The sequence below is a fragment of the Leiobunum rupestre genome, chromosome 4 (genome assembly GCF_980474605.1).
Source record: "Leiobunum rupestre chromosome 4, qqLeiRupe1.1.hap1, whole genome shotgun sequence".
NCBI lineage: Eukaryota > Metazoa > Arthropoda > Arachnida > Opiliones > Sclerosomatidae > Leiobunum > Leiobunum rupestre.
Window position 1 is genome coordinate 42,999,137 of NC_143387.1, and position 23,810 is coordinate 43,022,946.

A 23,810-nucleotide genomic window follows, 5' to 3' on the forward strand; every position below is an offset into this window, starting at 1 on the left:
AAAAAAAGAAAATTATGGTAATTTACCGCAATACGGTAAATTACGCGATAAATTACCGCGTAATTTACTGATTTCCTAAATTACGGTAATTTAAGAACTGTAGTCAGATTACGCAAAGTTTCAGATGGGGGTCAAGGAGAGGGTGAAAATTTGGTTCAATCAAAGATACGCCTCCCTCTCGTCTACGCCACTGAGACCGAATAAGAACCCTACTTCCACCATTATTTGAATAAAAACGCAATAGCGAAATGTTAATTTAAAGTATTAACGTTTTAATTCTAATGGTATTACCATAAGTCTACAATTGTTGAGTTTCCAGAAATGACGTCAAAGTCAAAAAGATAAGAGCCTATTGGGACAAAAACACGTGCTCGCTATGAGGGCGGTGCAAAGAGCGCGTATTAGGTATAATGATTTAGTCTGAAGTACTCCAAAATATGTGGTACATTATAACACGTTAACGATACGCAACTGGCACGCTTCCGTGAAACAGAGCTTTACTTCCCTCATTATGTTCAACTTGTGGTATCGAATGAAACGTCACTATGGACACTGGCAGTAGAATCTAGCAGATGGATTTTAACGGTATAATTTACGCTCATTCAATTGTGACAAAGGTAATTTAGACTTGTTTAATTATTGATCATAACCGTCGAGCTATTGAAACGACCACGCTGCGGAAATTTAGTACAATATAAGATGAAACGCTTCGAATGTAATTAGGCAGGTTAAGCCAGCGCTAGAAAACGCGTAGGGTGTACGTGTAGGATTGTAGTCTTATTTACGTAGACTGTTTTCCCTACAAGGTGTCCCTACGCGTTTTCTAAGGCGCGCCTAAAATATCTATTCTCTAAACAACGACCGTCTAATACGCTTTAACAGCTACAATTAATATGGAGCGAAAATTAAAGATAGTACTTAAGAGTTTAGAAGTTCCAGTCATTGCCAGCTAGGAGCAACAAACACAAGGAGAACGCAGCTAGCCTTTAAACACGCTAACGAAGGGTTTTGTACGAATTTCATTGGACGAGCGTCACGAGCCTTTACTCTGAACGTTTTACGGGCGCGGGGGGGGGGGAGACAATTTCCGAATTTTCCCCTTCCGACGGCAGCAGGCGCTAAAGCGTCTAGCCAATGAAAAATGTACACAAGAAAATCCAAGACTTTTGACGGGTTGCGTACTCCTTGTGTGGGGTGTTGTGTTTGTTGCTCCTAGCTGCCAGTAAATAGCGTTTCGCACTTTCATAGCTTTGGTCCGTTGGAGAATGCAGAATGGTGGCAATGGCGAGCACTTCGACACTCCTTCCCTCTTATTTTAAATTTAAGGTTTGTAATATGCAATCATAATGTCTTCTGAATTGTATAAATATTTTCGTGAATGACGAAATAAAAATAAGAAAAGTTTTTGATTGATTTATTTGGCAAATTAAAAAAAAACATTTGTACTCGTAGCAATTACATAGCAGCCAGTAAAAATCAGCAACAGTACAAAACTACTTTCAATGTGGAATGTAATTTTGCAGGACATGGACGCTCGTATATTGAGAAAATGTGGTTTGTTTTCGTACAAAAAAAAACAGAAAATTAATAAAGTATATTAACAAAAGCGTATATTTTAACTTATTTGATAAGCCACTTTTTTAAATACAATCATATAGTGAGCGCCAAAATTATTTTACTTTTTACTTTTTGCCTGTGGCACTTATAGAAACTGACTTAGAATTTATATTGTTTTCGGTGATACAAAGAAAATATATTTCAAAACCACGCATTGTTCTTCAAATTTCACTACGTACTTTCACAATGTCTATATAACAATTTTGCAACAAATTATAGTCGTATTTTTTTATTAATTTTGATATTTTATTACTAATTTCGCGTTTCATAAATTGTTGGTAAGCCTAGCTTTTCTTTGCGAGAAATAGTTTGACAAATACATAATGTAATAAACGTTTTGAGGAAAGCCTCAACTTTTTTGCGCCCAAGATAAATTTCAAGTTTTTTTTCTTCTTCTAATAAGCTCTTATATTCAATTGTCTTGAGCGCGAGCCTGGTTCAGTCACAGTGGGCAATTGAGCAAAATCTTTATTAGAAAAAAAACCTTGGTATTTGACTTAGAACTCTTTTGTTCAGATAAAGGAATGCTTTGTTGAATAAATCTCTCAAGGTTTTGTTCAGTGGATAAAGGGGTAATAACCTGACAGATTGACAAGAGTGCAAAGCTTCGAGAAACTCGTAAAATAAACTAATCTAAATCAGATCATGTCTCCCTCCCACTTTTTTGCCTCTCGACGGAATTCGTACTTTGAAACAAACTTATAACACTGAAAAATCGAGATTACGGAAGTTAATAAAATAACGGGCTGATAAGCTAATCCCACCGGTTCACCGTAGGACACCTTGTACATTTTGGTAAACGGAATTTTGAATCTCGCTTGCGGTGTTTTCCAAGATCCGAAAATGATTTTAAGATTTTAAAACAAGAATTTCACGTTAATTAACCTGATTTATAGTTCATTTTTGATTTCGAAGTTTTTGGACTGATTCTCACGCGCAGTTTTAGAGATTTTCAGGATGATTTTACGATTTTATTATCTTTGTTTTTAATATAGTGTATGATAATTTTCCGAATGCGAGATCCCTAGGATCCTACACACAGTCCTAGCGGGTAAAATTTCGCAATTGGTGTTCATAAAGCGGGGATAGTTTTTTAAATCACTTCTGCCACACCATCTATCAAATCGTAGCTAAACCACTGAACATGGAAGCAGGCGTGACACTAAGATGGAAACGGTCTATTAAGACGAACGATTTGATAAATCGAATATTTCTGTATAGTTGCCATATGATCTCGATTTTCAATTAGTCTAATTTTACAGTTGGTTTCAATTACCAATTTGTTAAATTGTACAATTGTTTGAAGTTGGAAAGCCAGTTGTAGCTTTCGATATATAAAACGTCTCGAACTTCAATATCTTAGCTCAAGAATAATCAGATTATACTAATATTCAAAGGACCCTGTAACTTTGGAACAAGTAACTCTTCAACAAATTTAACTAAACCTTTTTTCAATTTGATTACTTTTTTTAGATAATATTTACACAATTTTGAAGGTGTAAAAATAATGACGTGAAAGTGTGGAAGATTAGACGTACACGTTTAGACGCGTGATGCTCAAACTGTATTAAACGTGAAACTAAATTTATAAAAAAATTCTCACCTTTAATTTTATAGTTATAAAATATATTTTATAGCCATCTTTTGTAAATATGTTTTGTTTGCGGGTAATTCGATACTTTTTGCTTAATTTTAGTCTGCCGAAATGAATATCACTTCGATTGCAAAACACTTTTGGTGCTATTTCAGCTGATTAGATAATTGTTAATATACATATTTTGTACATATACATTGAGATAGTGATCTATAATATATGGTAATTATTTTGCATAAATATTTTTCTGTATATTTCTATTAGGCACATAGCGCACTTTAACATATTCGTCATGGACTCGAGAAAACCTACCTGCACGTTTTAGGACATACCCGTAAGATTAAACAAAACGAAAATGCTACAAATTCAGGTGTAAAGACTGCGAAAAGCTACGTGTAAGCGATTCAATACTACGTACTCTATTTTAGCTTAATTTAGCAATACATCAGTATATTATTAAGTATTTCGTGTCCTTCAAATAAATTGCATTTTACGAGATATGTACTAACTTACTACAAAACCCGTACGATATGGCTCGTGTAATTATCATGGGTAACACCGTATTCTGATCTAGATTCTCAGAACAGAGGAAGAATCTGAATCAGTTTCAAACTTCTGAATATTGCAGTTTCCTTACGTGAAATAATACATCATATCATAATATTAATAACGTAATTACCAAATTAATTAACATTTATAATATTTTTTTAAATCGTTTTAAGAATGGCTAAACCTTTAAACGAAAACATTGTCTAATTTTATGAGCTTGAAGAAACAAACTCTTCAGTATTAAAGCGACAGTATTGCATACCAATTATCTTTACAATCCGAACACACCAGCAGGATAGACTAAATTAAATCAAATAACTGAAGTAGTGCTTCTGACCGCCAATTAAGTTATCAGATTTTTCCATCTTTGTACGTACTGATATTTCCTCCAATTTTCAAAGTAACACGTGATCGGATAACTGATCACCAATTTAGAACAGAAAACTGGTGTTTCCGTTAGAAGCATTAAACTGAAATGAGCTGCTGAGAGTAAAAAGCGCGTATTTTGAAATGATAGTGCCGACGAGGAAGCTTGCTCGTAAAACCACCATACGAAAATTAAGTTATATAAAAATAAGTTTTGTTTTTTAGAAAAAATACCACACGAATCAATTGGTAAGGCACAAGAGCTTGAGCATTTCGTAAAAAAATGACGGCTGCTATATTGGTTTTTAAATTGACATAACTGCTCTTCGTAATTCGGTCATATATACTCGCGAAAAAATCTACAACAACTCGCTTCTCTCAAAAACCACGAAAGTTATCAAAACGTTCGATAGAATTCTCAAAAGACGCAATAAGGACTATGCAAAAAAAAATCATTTGTAACACCAAAGCGGAAAAATTTGTAAATTAAAACGAGGTGCGAAAATTTCAAAAATTAGAAAGTCTATAAGAGTCGCATCCAATCACTTTGTGGAGGATTTTCGTGACACTCTGGCACCGCGCACTTACACTTCTTTTCCACGATGGCGCGGAGTACGTCTCGCGCACGCGCTTTCATTTTCATAATGAGAAAATATGATAAACTGTACCATTACAACGGAACGTTAATTACAAAAATACTGTTGTAAAAAAATCACGCACTTGGATGGGTATAGAAACTTCCAAAAACTTAACAAGATTAATTTTGTTCGAAAGAGTGCCGTCACAACTCCGCTTCGAAACTGTTTCGCTCATATTATTTAAGGATTATTAAAACTAAATTATAGGTTTTACTCTTTTTATATATAATGTATTGAATTTATATGTACGGATGCTATTGGCTGGATATACTTTGATACAACCTTGTAATTAATACTGTCCACGGAGACTCGCCGTTGGGTTTTATACAATGAGGACCCGTAACAGTAATTGTCCGTCTTTTGCGACTTGCTTGTCGTTGTTTCACTGTTACAAGGCTTCCTTTTCCTCGGCGTCGATGGCGGAAAAAGCCACCATGGTTGGTTTCACAACTCGATATTCTTTGTCGTTGCGTTTATAACCCTCACCGCTTTGTATGTGGGAACGCTTCTTCTCTGTAACACAAAAGTTGACATTTTAATACTATTCATTTGAATCTTCATGGACGCGATAGTCGCGCTACTTGCTACCGCATTGATTTAATAAAGCTTTAACTACAATTAAATAACCATTTTAACAACCTTTGACGATTGTTCCGGAAAGAAAAATGATTCAAAGGCAATGTTGAAATGAAAAACTAAAGCTTGGATTATTGGCGATTGCAAATTGAAAAGAAAACGCAATATAGTAGATATTAAGACGGTACGAAAAAGTGAGAGAACGGTTACTACGTTTAGTTTACCCGTAAAAAGGCATGTTCTTCTTGCACGTCTTTTGTACGAGTTTAATACCTCTATTGTATACCATAAACAAATAATACTCAGTAAACTAAAGATTAAAGAGTGGCTAGGGCGGGAGTTTTGGAGGTCGAATGGCGTGATTGTATATTAATGTGTGAATTATCGGTTAAAATATGCGTAGGTCTATTTACAAGGTAAAATAATGTCTAATGAGTCTTAATTAAGGGTAACGCATAATATAGTGTTATAAAGATTATAATATTTGATAATTTATTATGATTGATAATTGACATTATTGAAAAACTTATGGTGCATTTTCTCGTGAGGTAAAATCTCATTGTATCCAATGTATTCTATACGAGTATGAACGTTAGCGAATGTTCAAAAATGATAAGGTGCCGATTATGAAAGCTCGTAAGTACTGATAAAAAGGAAACAGCCAAACAAAACTGAAGGGTTACTGAGAAGCAAAAATCATAGAAGATAAATTGGGGTTAATTCGTGCGGATGATAACATCAGGCACAGATATATTTTCGATAATTGAAAATTCTCACCCTTAATGCAACAGTCGTTTACACTGCTACATATATTGCATCCTGAAGTAAGTGATCTTCCTTGGCGTGCCTAATAATGTATCTCGTCAGTGACATAATCAATTAACACGGGAACAATAGCGTAAGCCTATAGACATTTTTGTTCGCATCCATATTAAACGGTCCATAAATATCTGCATAAAGCTCAAACCGTGGAAGAAATTTCTCTTGATATTCTTAAATCGGTATTTCGAGGTATTTAACAGCGAGTTATTATGGTATATTTGGGAAAGTTTGGTTGGGGTAACGAAATAATGAAATGCAGTTGGAATGTGTCTATCGTGCTATTATATGCAACACATATTTCTGTCGATACTATCTATATGTAAAAGATCAACAGGTTAGAGTAAAGGCAAAAATAAGGTCAGAATAGTACATGTATAGAATAGTTGGTTAAAATATGCGAATTGCGGAATCAAGAGTTTTAAATTTCTGCATTCTTAGAGTCGTTTTCAGTAAGATTGGAGCATTTACCCAGGGTCCCTTTATTCTTAACTATTACGGCTTAAATGACAATAGACGTATTAGTTTTGAACACGAAGCAACCTTTTGTCGGCTACGTTAGCACGTGATGCCACAAACACTTTCGGATAACGTAAGTTACAAAAGCTGCTGGGGCAGCGTGGCGATCTTTAAGATCAATATGCAAGTTGCAATGACGTAAATGTTAGTTCACACTGGCTCGATTCCGAACTTGGGTCTTCCCGGGTAGAATAGAGAAAATTTTCTCACCTCTCGCTTCGAAGCTTTGACGGCGTAAATGAAGGTGAATGTAAGTATGACGCCTCCGATCGCGACTAAAAGAAATGATCCGATGGTGGCGTAGTGCGGAACGTCTTCGGTGACCATTATTAGCAGTTTCGCCATCTCGTCGTCCACTTCAGCCGTCTAAAGAGACAGTAAACACGATTTTCTCAACAATCAACGGCGGACAAAATCGTCATCGAATAAACTAGTATCAATCATGTCAGAAACGAGCGCAGTCAGGACGTGATATCTCTCATTAACCGATGACGCGTAAAAAGTAACACCTTGATATAAAATTTTTTAAAGCCGGTAGGTGGCGATCCGATAATTGAAACTCGCTCACTGAAACAATTGTTAAAATGGAAAAGATATGCGCTCTGGGACTTGAAATTTATAATCTCAAAACAGGATTAGCCGGCGCCTACAAGGAACTGGCAACGAAGATTTATTGCCCACATTTCACGATACTATAAACGAGGAACACTCACTTGACTGGACCAAAAAATTGGATATATTGTCCGCTTGTTTAAACTGGCAAACGGTCTAAACGAGGTAACCAATTAGAAACTGTAAACGGTGGGAAATAAATATTAAATGGAGTACTTACTCTATATTTTGAATATTTTCGACCACTATATTTACTTGCGTACGGGCAGCTACGTTCACTGGTATGCCCATATGCTGAAAAGAAAATGCGATAATTACACTATTGAACGGAAATAAAAAAAAATATTTCCAATAAATGCTTATTTAGTTCCAAACTTAACAGCGAATCACTGTTATAAACGACAATAGGGTAATGCCATCCATGTTCGTATCTATCATAGTGCCAAGTCGATATTCGGGGAATTAAAGGGCGTTCAGACTATACACAGGGTTCGTACAAAATTTCCCTTATTAAATTCCTTAACATTTCCAAGTTTTCCCTGACCAAATTGCCAAATTTCCCCTGACCATTTTTGTAGGTAAAATCTTGAAAAATATAAATGTATTTTTAATACATCTTTGATTGATATTTTTTGGGGTAATTTTAAAATTCCCTTAAATTTTTGGACCATTTTCAGATTCCTTGACTTTTCCCTGCCTGACCTTTATTTTGGAATCATTTTCAAATTCCCTGACTTTTCCAGGTTTTATAGGCCAATTAGTTTGGATAACAAATTTTGAATAATTAGTACGAAGAGTAAAAATGTGTACCCTTTTTCGGATATGCAATCGATTTTTCGGTGTAGTTTTTTGCGGTATCCAACTATTTAATTTCAACTGATGAAACTAACTTTGAAACCTTTGACCCGTCGCCTGGTAGTAAGTATCCCATATCCCTATTATTGAAATGGCAGCGAACACGTTTTGTTTTTCTCTAAATAGCATTTATAATTAAATTGGACAGGCTAAACCTAATTTCATACAGTATATAGTATATCTGAGAGAATAGCACTACACGATAATAAAAAAGGAATAATCCCATTGGAGGATCTCAAGGTTGGCCCTAGTACAATTGTTGACCCACCAAAATTGAATATAAACGCATTTTCCGATGTAAAGGTGTGAACAACATCGGATAACCCAATAGTTGGTACTTGGGACATGAACAAGTAACTGGCATAATCTGAAAGTTACTTAAACCTAGAATCTCATGCTATGTTCATCGAAATATGTGCATTTAACTGTACCAAAACCTCATAAAGTCAGGACCAAGTTGATCTTTTTAACTTTTAAACATGAGGTCCCTCTTTTTAATGGTACAGTACAAATATCAAATAGTCCTCGCTTAATTTTCTATTCTAATTAAATTGGGCAACCTTACCGGTTCGAGATCCATTATGAAAGAATGTTTCTCAGGGTCTGGATGAAGCCCTTCGAAATCGTTGAGCAAAGAAGTGTTGCCAAAGAGAAAATGTGGATACGAAAGCAAGGCTGGGGCTCCTATACCATAAACGAAAAATAATGAAAGTAGATAAATCTAACGAACGAAAAACTTGATTTCAGTGTTTCGCACCTCTTTGGCATTCGGAAATATTGAGTACGCCCGAAGGCAGGCAGGTCTCATTGTCCGTGCAGAAACATTTATTATCCGGGTTGTAATGTCCGTTGTCGAAAAGCGTATGATCTCCCAAATACCTTTTGGCCTTAATGCCCTTCACGCTAACGTCGTCGTTGTAGCTAATGTACAAGGACCTTTCGAAAGAAACGCCAAATTAAATTACGGAAATCATTTCACTGTGGCCAAGAATTGATGAAATGTTTGAAGTATATTTGATGATTAAACCCTTATACGCATACTATGTATTTTAAATAAGTTACAAGGGCAATGGGAAATTGGGTCCAGAAACCAGTTATGAAAATTATCAGAAAGTCTTAATATTCTACCAAATTTAACTTAATCTGCGAGTGCAACTTTGTCAAATCTGTTAGGATCTTACCTGCAAACATCAGGAATGAAAATGAAAAGGTCATCTCTATCAGCATTAGTATAAGGAGGCCACATTTCCCCGGCTACAAAAACATAACAGGTTTTATCGTTTTGATAGGATTTTCGAGAAGAAAAAAACCAAATCGAAACTACAACGTTTTCTTACAATAATTAAAATATTACCTTTCTTTCTTAAATGAAAGTGAAATTTTTAAGAAAATATAACTTACTCGTTCCATTTATCATGTTACACGGTGAAGTCCACACGTGTGATAATTCCCTGAAACGAAACAGAATATAGTAAAACAACTTGGAAAACTATAGCCCATTAGAGAGTTCAACTTGGGGATTCATATGCATACTAGCATACCCAAATTAAAATGAGTGACTTTGTTTTCAAGCACCTTTTGAAACCTAGCTTTATGTTCATGGAAATGTTTACTCAGGGTATAAGATGGTGTACGACACTAATTATAAAGGATTTCCGCAATAAGTCTATCTTCGGTTATGGTTGTGATATTGAACCATAAAAATTTCTTTGGCGTAATTACTTAACATCCCGAGTAAACGTTTTCAATGACATGTCCGAAAATATTTTAGTATACATACTTATTTCCATTCCAAGAATCAATGAATCCAAAGTTGTCCATCCCTTTTTCTCCCGTGAAAACTGTGTATAAACCATCATCAGTTTCATTTTTCTGTAAAAGAATAATGAAAGAGTTCGTAAATATACCAACTGAAGAATCACCTTGTATGACAATCTTTAAACGATAAAATCAGAACTTACCATATAAAACCAGCCAAAGTGATCCTGATCTACACCAAAGTCTCCAGCTTCTTTGGCCAGCACGAGTAAGTCATCCAAATAACCATCGAATAGCAATTCCCGTACCGATTTGTTAGTGAACAATGTATAGTTGTACTCTTCAATTATAGAATTTATGGCTTCTTGGAAAAACTCTTCCTCAAAACGGACGTGGTTGGCGGAAGACTAAATGATTCCGAATAGAAAACCAACTGTTGATACGCAAATACTAATAGATTTTCGTTTCTAACCACGTACCACCATAGGGACATTGAGAGTCGTAATTATGTCATCAAGACCTCCCGGAGTTAAATGTGGCTGGAAATACCAACTTCGTATTTGTCTGTAGGAAACTGTGCCATTGTCGTTCCAAGTTATGTTCACCTTTTCCCTGGTTTCCCTGCGTAAGTTATTTTATTTTCATAAATGATAACTCTTGAAGATGTAATAAAATATCAACTTTAATAATTCTATAATGATTAATTCTTAGTTAATTTTGGTTAAAAGTTAATTTCTAAGGAAAATAAACTGCCGAAAAGTTCTGATAAAAATCAATTTAATCGTACAGACCTGTAAGTATACGGACCCTTTTCTTCGAGAATAGGTTTATGGGTTCCAGCCATTACTTCGTGAGGATTCGTTATACTAAAAAAGTAATACCGAACGTAAATTGGAACAGGAACCTCTTTCCAGTATTTGTACGTTTCTGCTTCGGGACTGAGAACGAATTTCTGAAAATTATCGAAAAACGCAAATAGTCTTAGTTTTTATTTAAGACACTTACGTGGTACATTTTGAATATTTAAAAAAAAATGAAGAAACATTTAATTATCAACTAATTTGTCGTTCTGATTTCGTAAAAACATTCGTAGCTCAATTCGCCGAAACGTAATCGTGGACCACCAATTTAAGCTACGATTACAATAGAGCTTAAAACCCAGTTTAAGTCGGTTTGAATGCCAGTTTTGGCCAATAAAATTGAGAGTAACTCGTCATAAGTGCAACCGGGCTTAAAATATAAGAAAATAGGTACTATCTTTTAGTATGGAGCGGCTGGCGTTTGGCCATGACACTTATGTGGTGCCGTTTGTTGGGATCCCTGTTAAATGTACGCATGAATTTATTATACATAATTTTTAGTGTATTATATTTCACATTGGTCCAGGAAACATTTATTTCCCCAAACTGGGAGTTTTTTTGGAAAATAAAAAAAAACTCCGTATTTAATATATTTGAACATTTTTCGCCATAAAATGCAAAACTATACAATATACAAACAAAGATGAAGAAGAATAGACTTGAAAGTAGATACACATCAGTTATTCATTTGACTAGACTCAATAGAAATATTATTACGCTTTCTAATGATATGGATGACTCAAGAGCCTCTAAATTGAGTGTAATATTTCAGAGGTGGACCATCATATTGGGCTCGGCATCTATTCGTTTAATAAAAACATTGATACTAAAGATCTAGCGAAGTATGGATTAAAATTTTATATACTGAACTAAATATACAGAAGCTCAAATCAAAAGATAAGAAAATATTTATAGAAGATAGTGTTAAAAATTCATGAACATTATTATTTTTTAATAACCGAAGTCCGCGGCACGCAACTTTCGAATCATCCAAACAAAGTCAACACTTTCAAAAGATGTAAAAAAGCCTTGGATACTTTATGTAAAAGGACACCAAATATAAACAAATGAACTGTGCAGGTTTACATTTAGATGGAATTTTATTACGTTTGAAAAATACACGTAGTACAACAGCCACGGACCAAATTTGTAAATGTTATCTCAGAATATTATTGTAAGGATGATTTCAAGGTAAATCTGTAACGCTGTACTTTATGAATTCAAAGTTTGAAGAGCAAAAAAAATCACATTCAGGAATTTGTTTGCGTTAGAAAATGTTAAGTATAATTATCCTCAAATATTAATGCCTTCCAATTGCTATTGGTAATTATCTCTAATTGCCTTATGTTAATTTTCCCATATAAATAATATGAATGGCAATTATACAAAGTAATAAATGTAACGAAATACAATTACCGTTACTACACTAACGACGTAAGTTAGTATCAAATTTAAGCTATAAAACATAAATGTCTATATAATCATTTTTTATTTTTACGTATAATTTGCAATGCGAATGAAAAAGATTGGTAAAATACAATTATCGCTCCAACACTAGGTCCTTACTTTGATGAATAATTTAAAACATTATGAACGTCTATTCTACAAGAAAACAAGATTAAATGAAATCATAAAAAACAATTATCACTCCAACACTAAGTCATTAAAATCGTCAATAAATAAATTCAATTAAAGTTTAATTTTAACTGATAATAAAAAATAATTTTCCTCGTAAATTCGATTCTGAAGTTCAATTTTAATGGAACAAAACGCCGGAGGTTTACGTCGAACGTTTTTAAGAGAAAAAAACCTGCATGATAGCTATATATAAAAGGAACGAACTTCTCCCCCTTTCTTTTCCTCCCCTAGTTTTGAGTACACGCGCACCGGTTAAGTGCAAGCGTACCGAGAGGATTCGTTGTACCTTCTCCGGTTGTCATAAATATTACCAAACACATTCACAGTCATTTTACGCGTCATCGCATGCATGCTGCGGGGGGAGATTAGGGATATTTATACCATATGTTACGAAGAATTTGCTCACTTATCTTTGAATCTGCGGTTGGCCGATTACGCGAGTAAACAATAGAAATATACAATACCCGGCTTTTTGTACAGAAACCAAAATGATGCTTATAACGATGGACAATGGATGGGGATTGTATTAAAATTAGTACGAACTGAGGAGGGCGGCAGAAACCACACAAATTGTTATTTAAATTAATAAATTATTAGGATATCAGAGTGGAATGTAAATCTATTCACAACCCAGCAACATAATTGTCTATACACGTACTGTATTCAGATTAGTGCTCGGAATTGTTTATTCATTATCCACAAATTTGTCGATTTATTTAAAAGACTTTGGTAAAAAGAATATCATTTTAACTTATTTAATTATGTTTTTTACGCAACCAAGCATTTATTTGAATAAAAGTGGAATTTATTTAAATAATTGTTTTTTTTATTTAAATAATAGGCTTATTCACTTTCGAATATTTAAACATTTTACAATTTTTATTCAACTATTGGTTATTTAAAAAATATATTTAAATATCGCCGAGCTTATTTTATTCATGGATAAAAATTAAACGAAATCCGAGCACTAATTCAGATTTAGTTCAGTTAAGTTAACAGTGAAAAATGGTTGTTGCATCGCGAAAAGGTAGAAAAATGCGTTGATACTTAAATTGTGATAAAAATTGGTAAATTTTTGTGTAATAAGATTTGTACGAATTGTTTAAGATCAGGAAAAGAACATATTATATAGATACGAATGGTTTTTTAGTATGGTCACGATTGTAAGTCCTCGGAGATATAACACGCCTTTGGCAGTGTCGCGTGGCTCAAAGAATGGTCCGCTTTAAAATAGAATGTGACATTCGACGTTAAATTCCGCCTTCACAAGTTCACACGCAAGGAAACAATGCCGCGTAAGACACTAGTTTTCAACGAACAGCTTCGGGTGCGCGAAAATAGTACGACCTCGACTCTTTCATGGGGGCGTTAACCGATACGAAATTCAAGGTTTTCGAAATAACCAAAATTAAGGCATTCGACATAAATGTTTTTCTTAATTGATATTACATTCGCTAAAGACTTATTATCCACGAAAATTTAACGTTACTTTAGGCCACGTGAGTTACAAAAAAAAGGGGGGGAGCGTAAGCCCTTATTGAAATGGGTTATGATCAGGGAAAACTTATACAAGGAAGCCCTCTAAGCTGAGGTTATCTGGGATCTTTGTATTACGTCTACTTGTTTGGCATTATCGTTATTTCTGCCAATAAATCTAAATCATTCAACGGCGGACTAACATTAGCGATTCAAATAACCTCGTCTACATCTGTGGCATTTCAAAACCACCCTCGCTCGAAATGTTAAAAGGGCCTCAACCTCGAATAATTATTCGTCCAGTGAACCAAAAGAAAGACCTTATCTTTATAAAGCACGTAGACCTAATTAGAAGCTATTAAACAGTTTAACGCTCGAACCAAAGATAATTTTGAAAAGAAAACCGCTCTTATGAAATGATAAGTATAATTGTTTTCGGGAGTGTGGCAGACTATTGGGCTCTTGGTCATCAAAACACTGCCATTGGCCGCGTTATTTCGACAAAAATTTTACGTTATTTTCAGGAGACTACATGGCGATATTAAGATTTCTTAGTTTCTTATTAAGAATGTATTCATTTATACTTAGAGAATATTTAATATCAGCGGACATTATGTTCTTGTTCAAAACGTCACAGGCGTTCGCTTCAGTCGCGTCTGAAGGTGGAGCTTTCTGTTAGCGCGTGAGTCCCAACATAATCATTTATCCCTCACTATAAATCAATACATTCTAGTTATAACTAAAATATTTCCCAACGTGAAAACCGCTTAAAAAAACACGACTTTTTTGGGAATTTTAATAAAAATATTAATGACGAATTGTCTTAACTTCTAATAAATTATACTTTTAAATTGAATGTCTGACCCCAAAAGAGCATTTTACACGTACACTATATGAAATATAACTCGAGTTTGACGTGTGTCGTTCTGAAAGGAGGACGGGCCAGCGAAAAAAAATCAAGACCCTCGGAACAGCGCGCGAAACGAAAGTTGGGCCAATGCCATTCGAATTAAGGGGGATACACTATAATAAATTTACCGAGACTGAATTGATAGTTGAGCTACGCAGTCAATAACTCTTTGAGCGTAAAAACACCGCGCCAATTTCTGTTTAATATTATTATTATTATTATTACGCAAGAGCTTTCGTAACTTCTTGCCGACAAATTCTTCGTTCTGAGTATTACGTACGCATCTTAGCTGGCCTAAAAAGTGGGCCAATGCCGATAACGGAAACAAACTCAGCGCCGACGGCCTTTTTCGGACCACAACCGTACGCGAACAAGTCGTCGCGATTGCGTGGTGGAATCAACGAAGCGTACACGCAAAAATAAAGAGATAAATTTACAAAAAAATAAAACAAGGCCGTCAAGACGCGAAAATATTGTATTTTGACGTAACCCCGAGTTTCGGTAAATTATTACAATGCTTTTCAATGATGTCTGCGCGACCATGAAAAATAACAGCGGATGCTTTCTTTTACGCGCCTATTTAAATTGAAATGATTAAAATCGTTGAATAAAAGTAAAAGGAATATTTCTTTTCGATTTTACGCGTAATTTATGTACGGATAGGTTTCTAAATTATCCGTTGCCGGAAAAGACAAACTGGGGAAACGCCGAAAAATTTTAAAGCAAAGTTCTATTCCGCAATAGGCATGAATTGTGGAACTGTTTTTTTAGTTTAAAAAAATATTTTAAACATTTTACACCCTTTTTCCTGGACAAATTGATTAACAATTAGCGCAAAGTAGTAATGTAAAGAAAATTTATCTTCATTAAATGTAATTATTACTTGTAATTTATTTTCTCTCAATTGGAATTGCTACCTACTTTCGTAAATTTTCATAAAAATATTGAAGTATGATACTTAAATCAATGATTTTTTAATTACTTGATTTAAAATGGAAACCCTACCGATAACTGGACAAGTGCTTTAAGAAATTCCGTAAAATATTATTTTCGAATAAAAAATATGAGCCATGTGAGCTATTTAATTTACACTTTACGTTCCACTTAACTTATGTCCTCGAGTAGTGTACATGCTAGAGAACCAAGTTTTCTTTTATGATTTCCGGAATTCAAATTAATTTCGTACACAATGCGGTAGATTTTAATTAAGTTACCGTGAAAGTGCAATGTAGGACACTTCCTTACTCGGTCGTAAAAAGCGAATGGCATCCCACTCCCAAGGACTCTGGAGAGGCTACAACATACATTTTACCATGATAACTCGCCAGGAGTGTACTTAAAAACAAAGATTATCTTTAGCTTGGAATTTACAAATTTATAAGATTTCTTTAATCGCACGGAATAGTTTCGTTTTATCACAAAACAATGAGGTGGTTTCTTTTCGCCAGTTCGCGGACTAAAAGTGTTATCTTTTTACCCTAAAACGTTTTATTCGCCCGTTCCTGGGATATTAAGGCACCACCTTAGGCCTAAGTCATCAAGCGACTTTTGAAGCCATTAATTCAGGTGGCCGGGTTACAATGCGAAGGAGGGTGGTGGCTAGCCCTGCAAGGCACGCGAGCCAACAGCTCCCTACACTAACTATTACCGTTAACCTCAACATGTTTTTATGGAAGGGGAAACCGAAGAGCTCGGGGGAAAACCCCTTAAACCAGTGGGGAGAGAATTGGCAAACTCAACGCGGAAGGAGTTGTTCCGAGTTTTCACCCAGTGCCACAACCTGGGATCGAATGCCAAAAATACTGAAAAGGTGCTCCAAGAGTTTTGATAACAATCAGATTAGTAAAACAAAGCTTTTAACAAAGCATCGTGGGAAAAGAATTCAAAACCACGGGTCCAATACAGCCCCGATTGATGACACTTTAGATACCGATATCTCTTTCTGTACTAAAAGCCGAGATAGGAACGCGCGCGGTCAACTCTTTCATAGCGTAAGCGAAGTACCTTGACCAAGAATGCTAATAAGATGGATGATTTTACGGTTACTAGACGGGTCGAAAACATTTTGGTACCTCGAGAACTATCGTAGTGTTACGCGTAAAGCTTGGTTTCCACCAGCACGCGTCAAAAAGCGACACTCAGCTTTGAAACGTGCAAATGTTCTTACGTGCGACAAAAAATTAACATTATGACGCGCTCTTACGCGCGTTGGTGGAAACCAACCTTAAAGGCTGGTTTTCACTAATGCAAAAACGCCACGACGGTGAACATCGACGCGAAAAATTGCCGTTAAGGCTGGTTTACACTAAGGCAAAACCGCCGTGACGGCGGGCGCTAACTTTTGAAATCCTCGTTAGGCCTAATAGAAAATTTTTGCGTTCACGCCCGCCGTCACGACGGTTTTGCGCTAGTTAAAACCAACCTTTATGCTTGTTTTCCACTGGCGCGCGCAACGACGCGTTTCTCACCTTTGAAACTTTCAATCGTTTTAACGCGCGTAAAGAAAATAATATAATGACGCGCGCTAGTGGAAAACATGCTTAAAGCTTGTTTTCCACTGGCGCGCGCAACGACGCGTTTCTCAGCTTTGAAACGTTCAATCGTTTTTACGCGTGTAAAGAAAATAACTTTGGGTACGTTCAGTAACTTGCAACAAATTCAACGGTTTAAGATTTAGAAACCGGTTTTATACTGTACGATTTTTTAAACTTCAGGTATGCCGTTACGCTGCTCAACCGATTGAAACCATTTCAATCGTCTGGGCGAGCCGGTTTATTTGCAGCGTGACGTCACAAGGTTAAGGAAAGTAATGGCGTTTAACCGATTGCGTGAATACAGAAAAGCGTTCAGTAGCTCTTGACGTAACGCTGCAAACGATATGCAACGTTTCAGAACCGCTGCAGGTTCGATTACTCTTACTGAACGCAGCCATTATGACGCGCGCTAGTGGAAAACATGCTTAAAGCGTGTTTTCCACTGGCGCGCGCAACGACGCGTTTCTCAGCTTTTAAACGTTCAAACGTTTTTACGCGCGTAAAGAAAATAGCATTATGACGCGCGCTAGTGGAAACCAAGCTTAAGGCTTTGAAATTTACAACCAAAGTTTCTGAACAAGACGAAGACGAGACGCTTGAAATGTATCGATCGGTGCATTTCCGGTGACGTGTTGCTGTAAAAGCTAATTTATAGTTGCCCCCACTGGACCTTAAGAGTTGCATCGCGAATTCTACTATAATCTATAGTTTGTAGTAACCAATATAATAAAAATTCATTTCATTAACGCTTTACTATATTCCTAGGAAATTAACAGCGCTATGTAAAACATTCGTAAAAATTCCGTACATTCTAAAGAAAAATATTTTTAAAAAATCTCGAAATAAGTGTAAAAAGCCAGAAATCTCAACCTCATTTTCTGATTTCTGAAATCGCTTGTGATTCAAAATAGCGACGCAACCATACATCGTATCGATACACATGGTTTTTGAGTAGGGCGGAAATCCTAGGAATTGGAGTTTTCCTACCTGTTCGACTTGCCATTTGAGAACTTGAGGAAAGACCAAGAAAGAAATGAGTCCTGATGCGGCGAAGAAGAGTCCAGCGGCGATCAGGATTCCGACCCTAGCTAATATGGAGATACCCATGTTCAACGAGTGTCATGGACTTGTTGCGGTTGCGAAACTTAGGAGCTGTACACTTCGTCGGATTGCGATTTCACAACTGGGCGAATGAAGATATGCCCAACGCTAATAGCCACTTAATTTACGCAAGGTATCAGACCAGTTATATCTGAAAAGGGAAAAAAATATTAGATTATATGGGAACAGAAAAGGTATAACTAGTAAATTTTTTAATATATAAGTTCGAAGTGACTTAGCGACATGAAATTCCTTTCAAACTATCGCTTATTGGTTGTTAAAGGTTAAGGGCAAGTAGCTGATAGGACAGTACAAAGCGTGTAACTGCCTGACTCAAGCGATAAATTGGAAGTGTTCCACGAATATTTTTAGATTCATATCGATAACGTATATTTCTTAATTATGTGGAACCATTAATCACGAACAGTCGAGTAATGTTAAGAAAAAGAGTTAATTGTACACCTCACTCCGAAAAAGAGTCTGCAATGACAGTTTAGCGCGAGCAAAATAACAGTGAACGCTATACTTTACCTAAAAATTATTTATATCCTATCATTTCGTTACGAAAGATAAATTTTTGGTCTATTTTTATCTTATCTTTGTTGAAATTTTCGTCATAATCGTGCCTCGAATAAGAGCTTCTTTCTGAATATCAACCAATACGGAAGCGCTGATGATTCCGATAACAATGACCTTCCCAACAGTCATTTAAAATAAGCAGGGAACATGGATTTAACATTTTTAAAGCAGTATTAATTAATAGTAATTTAAATAAGAACTCGTTCATTATACTTTGAAAAAGGAAACTTAATGATTTAAGAAAAATATATACACTATTAAACCGGTTAAAGCGATACAAATGAGATCAACAGTCGGTTAGTAGTACAAACTACACGAAACAGTGGCGTAACTAGGAAATCCCCCCCCCCCGCGAAAAACAACTCGGGGGCCCTTTTAAATAGCACTGATTTTAATAATAAACGTTTGGGGGCCCCTAGTTCTCGGGGGGGGGCTATTTACGCCACTGACACGACAAAGTAGAATAGACCAACAGAGAGATAATATCTAATAAAGTTTAGTTTTCTGTCTAATAATAATAATAATAATCCGCTAGGCTAATACCCAAAGCACCACCTTAGGCCCAAGTCATCTAGCGACTTATAATGCCTTTAAAAAAGTGGCTGGGTATAATGTTTAGGCGGGTGGTGGCAAGCCCTTCATGCCACGCGAGGCAACAGATCCCTACACTCAGTGGCGCCGATCCCTTTTTTTCCCAATGGGGGCCGAAGCTCCCTAATAAACTTGGAATGATGCTGCTGGCAACACTTTCTTGCTTAACAGTAAATGGCCTTTAACATAGGCGGCTTTACCAATGGGGGCAGAGCCCCCATCGATTTTTCCCAATGGGGGCTTCGGCCCCGCTGCCTACACTAACTATTACCGTTAACCTCTACAACGTTATCCGACATTTTTACTTTTGTTTGTGTATTTTTAAAGTTTCAAAACAGTTAAAATTCATGACCTTCAAGATTGAATTAATGCGAAACACCACGCCCTTCTGTGGCAGATAATTGACTGTATAGCAGTATGGCCGTTCGTCCATAGCAGATATTAGTGATCGGAATTGTTTATTCATTATCCACAAATTTTCCGATTTATTTAAAAAACGTTAAAAATAATATCATTTTAACTTATTTAATTATGTTTTTTTTACGCAACCAAGCATTTATTTGAATAAAAGTGGTATTTATTTAAATATTTGTTGGTTTTGTTTAAATAATAGGCTTATTCACTTTCGATTATTTAAACATTTTACAATTTTTATTCAACTATTGGTTATTTAAATAAATATTATTTAAATATCACCGAGCTTATTTTATTCATGGATAAAAATTAATCGAAATCCGAGCACTAGCAGAGATACATTTATTGGCTTCTGATATTAAGCGTTTACAAATTGAAACAAAATTCGTCTCCCATATACCCAAAATTAAATTTTATACTGCATTCAAATTTGTTGTAAGACGAAACTTTCGCCGCTAGTGGCGTGACTGAGCTAGGTTTCCTCTAAACAGACGCCGCATGTTTTTAGTTTCAAAAACAAGCGTTATCGAAACTACGAATAGTTCTTTTTATAAAATAACCTCGGCCCTCTTGTTGGCAAGACTACTAACGTAATAAATACTTGTAGGCAAGACTACTAACGTAATAAATACTTGTAGGCAAGACTACTAACGTAATAAATACTTGTAGGCAAGACTACTAAGGTAATAAATACTTGTAGGCAAGACTACTAACGTAATAAATACTTGTAGGCAAGACTACCAACGTAATAAATACTTGTAGGCAAGACTACCAACGTAATAAATACTTGTAGGCAAGACTACTAACGTAATAAATACTTGTAGGCAAGACTACTAACGTAATAAATACTTGTAGGCAAGACTACTAACGTAATAAATACTTGTAGGCAAGACTACTAACGTAATAAATACTTGTAGGCAAGACTACTAACGTAATAAATACTTGTAGGCAAGACTACTAACGTAATAAATACTTGTAGGCAAGACTACTAACGTAATAAATACTTGTAGGCAAGACTACTAACGTAATAAATACTTGTACCTGTCGCTATCTGCTTAGAGGACTTCTAGCTTGGTTACGCCAAAGTTTCCTCTTTCACCAATTAATTAATTTCTTTAATATAATATAAAAGTAGAAACTTACGTCGCGTTTGGTGAGCACGGATGGACGGACTACGAGACTAATTCGAAAGCGAGCCCCCAGAAAAGCATCTATTCCCTAAAACTTGATATTCTCATTTTGTCATTATCGAAGGATCTTATCCTTCGGGTTGGCTGCGAGGTACAAGTACCGCGACCTTCGATCGACGAAGGTCCTTTCTCGTTATTGCGAGTGAGAATTGAAAATACGAATTTTTATCAAGCAATTTCGCCTATTTATACATTAAATCCGTTCTGGTTCGGTTTTTTTTTGTCGAAAGGCGCAATATTACAACGCTGTGACGAGAAAATAATGAAACGCGTTATAACGCCAATGCTCCTGAGAAAACCCTAAAATGAATTTTCGACGATATAGAACGCGTCTGAAGCAATTTATTATTTAATACATCTGTGTGGAATACCCCTTAAGCAAGAAGCGCTATCAATACACCAGACAGCTAATGGGTCTGCTTTTGTTAATAGTCTGTCTGAGAAAGCGAACTAGTCTTTCCCCCGGGGGCAATTTCCGCGAGGGGATCAACAACTAGAAAATAAACATGTTGCGAAACTTCAGGCTTAGTAGGATGTACGCGAAATTATTCCAATTTGATCAATTAATACACTAATAAAAAAATACCAAAGTTGTAAAAAACAAATTCAGTATGGCTGGAAGCCTGGTAGTTGGGCCTTTAAGCCCGATTGTAATCGCGAACGTAGCAATTAAAACAGAATGCGTTTTCAAGTATATGTATTAAACGTGTTTCTCCGAGGGAGAAAAGGCCTTGCGGAATAAATTTAAAAAGTTCACTGAACAAAAATAGCTAAATGTCAGAGGCATATATCGAAGTCAACTTTGACGAAGATTTGTAACCAGATAATCTATCTTTGTATTATATTACAGCCTTAATAACGGAGTCGCGGGTCAGGAAAATAATTTTCAGGAGACAAAAATAGGCATAGAATAATAATCCAATACCTCCTCTCCGATAATTGTATCCTTTGATAAAATTTTCCGGGAATCGGAAAACATTTTTTTGAATTAAATACAGATACAGTTTCAAATTGTCTTATTAAACTATTTAACGCGGTAAAATTCGCGATACGAATGCTCCGTGCTAATGTAGACCGAATGACCTCTAGTGAACCAAGACAGATCATCTTATTTTGTTTTGCCATAGCACGTATACTGTTGTCAGATTTTTTGGCGCGCTCTCAAAACTTCCGAAATTTATTGGTGGCCTTTATTTCAACGTACCGTCTTGGTTATAAATCCGAAATTTAAATTTGAATATATGTTTAATTCCAATAAATTAAACATAAATTACCTATATCATTAAATTACGCTTTTACCATTTAGCGGGTACAAGTAGCATTTTATTAACACGGATATAGTATACTTTTACATCTATTTTTTCGACAACCATACAACGCGCTCGAGTCGAATAGAATGCTATCGCTTTATTCTATCTTCAGTAAAAAAAAAAGTATGTAGATGTATCGACGTTCCAAAAAACATCCAGGCACAGGACAAAAATTTAATTCCCCTTTTCCCATCTTCCGAAGAGAGCCACGGAGCAACACATCGCAAAAAAAGTTTGACCCACTTGTATTTTATTCTAAACACACGCGATGAAAAATGCTTGTTTGGGGAATAAAAAATATGGAACCGATAAGTCTATTTTCGCCAACGAAATGAAATATGCAGCTGTCAATAACCGAAAAGAAAATTTGACACGCGGTTAGGTGCTATTCGGTTTAGGCGAAAGGATAAACTAGAGATCTTACTTCGAGACAATAGCGGTATCCTTATTTGGTAAGAAATTACGAAACAATTACTACTTACGCAAATGCCATCCATACTGGCAACACCGCGTCGTATCACTTTCCACGCACTACGATCGTCAATTAATAAAAACGAAACTAAATACAAAACGTCTAATAACAACGAGTTACTGGTTCCATTATTTGTAAAGAGTGAGAAATTCGAAGGGCGCGATTGAAAAACTTTCGCGTCGAGAGCCTTGGCAACACGCGGCTACTGGGTTGGGGATTATATATACAGCTTCGGAGAGTATCACATCACGCGCCGAACATATGTGTTCGGGGAAAATTCGTCGGGCGTTTTGGCGGGCATTCGCAGCAACAGCGACTCTCGACTTGGCTTCCTCCGTTAGCGTGCTTATACTCGTTTACAATGCCAATCTAAAAGCTTCGTAGGAAAAAGTCAACTGGAAGAACGGTGGCTTGATAAGGGGTGGCTTGATAAGGAGACCGTTTTTTCTCTATTGGCCATAATTGACATTGTAGATAATTGTATCTTAGATAAAGGGAGAGTCCACTTAAAATGGTGCCCGCTCTCTTCCCGTTGCAGATATGTAGCGCGCTCGACGACTGGAAGCGAGCGACGCTGCCCCGAAGCTGTTGGCAGCGTACAGACGGCTAAATAGGAAGCCAGAAAAAAAATGTACACAAACTTTAGTGGGTGTCACGTGATTAAAGTTATTCAACTAGAGGGGTCGTTCACAAAGGCGTCCGAAACTGGTTTTTCTTCTCGCTATTTTGTTTTTACGCTTAGTGATTTTAGTTTTCGGAGTTTTATCGTCACTAATGGCGCGCTTTACAATTTAACTTGAAGTCGAAACTTATTCATTAACGACTTTGTAAT

At 35.9% G+C, this 23,810-nt stretch overlaps 1 protein-coding gene across 4 annotated transcripts; it reads right to left on the reverse strand.

Moving 5' to 3' along the window:
• Positions 1-1,424: 1,424 nt before the first annotated feature.
• On the reverse strand, positions 1,425-23,646 carry LOC149947896 (scavenger receptor class B member 1-like). 4 transcript variants are annotated; one of them, XM_090172089.1, is made up of 15 exons: positions 22,989-23,628; positions 18,309-18,573; positions 10,695-10,855; positions 10,383-10,524; positions 10,107-10,310; positions 9,926-10,017; positions 9,547-9,596; positions 9,327-9,399; positions 8,903-9,081; positions 8,711-8,829; positions 7,511-7,584; positions 7,392-7,446; positions 6,889-7,044; positions 6,118-6,187; positions 1,425-5,277 (listed from the first exon to the last, which is right to left on the reverse strand). In XM_090172089.1, the coding sequence occupies exons 2-15, from the start codon at positions 18,426-18,428 to the stop codon at positions 5,153-5,155; spliced, it is 1,620 nt and encodes a 539-aa protein (XP_090028215.1). In that variant the 5' UTR covers positions 18,429-18,573; positions 22,989-23,628; the 3' UTR covers positions 1,425-5,152. The 4 variants fall into 4 exon arrangements, with proteins under 4 accessions (XP_090028215.1, XP_090028216.1, XP_090028218.1 ...); XM_090172090.1 differs by lacking the exon at positions 22,989-23,628 and adding an exon at positions 21,150-21,171; XM_090172091.1 differs by lacking the exon at positions 1,425-5,277 and adding an exon at positions 5,889-6,022 and having other exon boundaries at positions 22,989-23,646.
• Between the last annotated feature and the right edge of the window lie 164 nt (positions 23,647-23,810).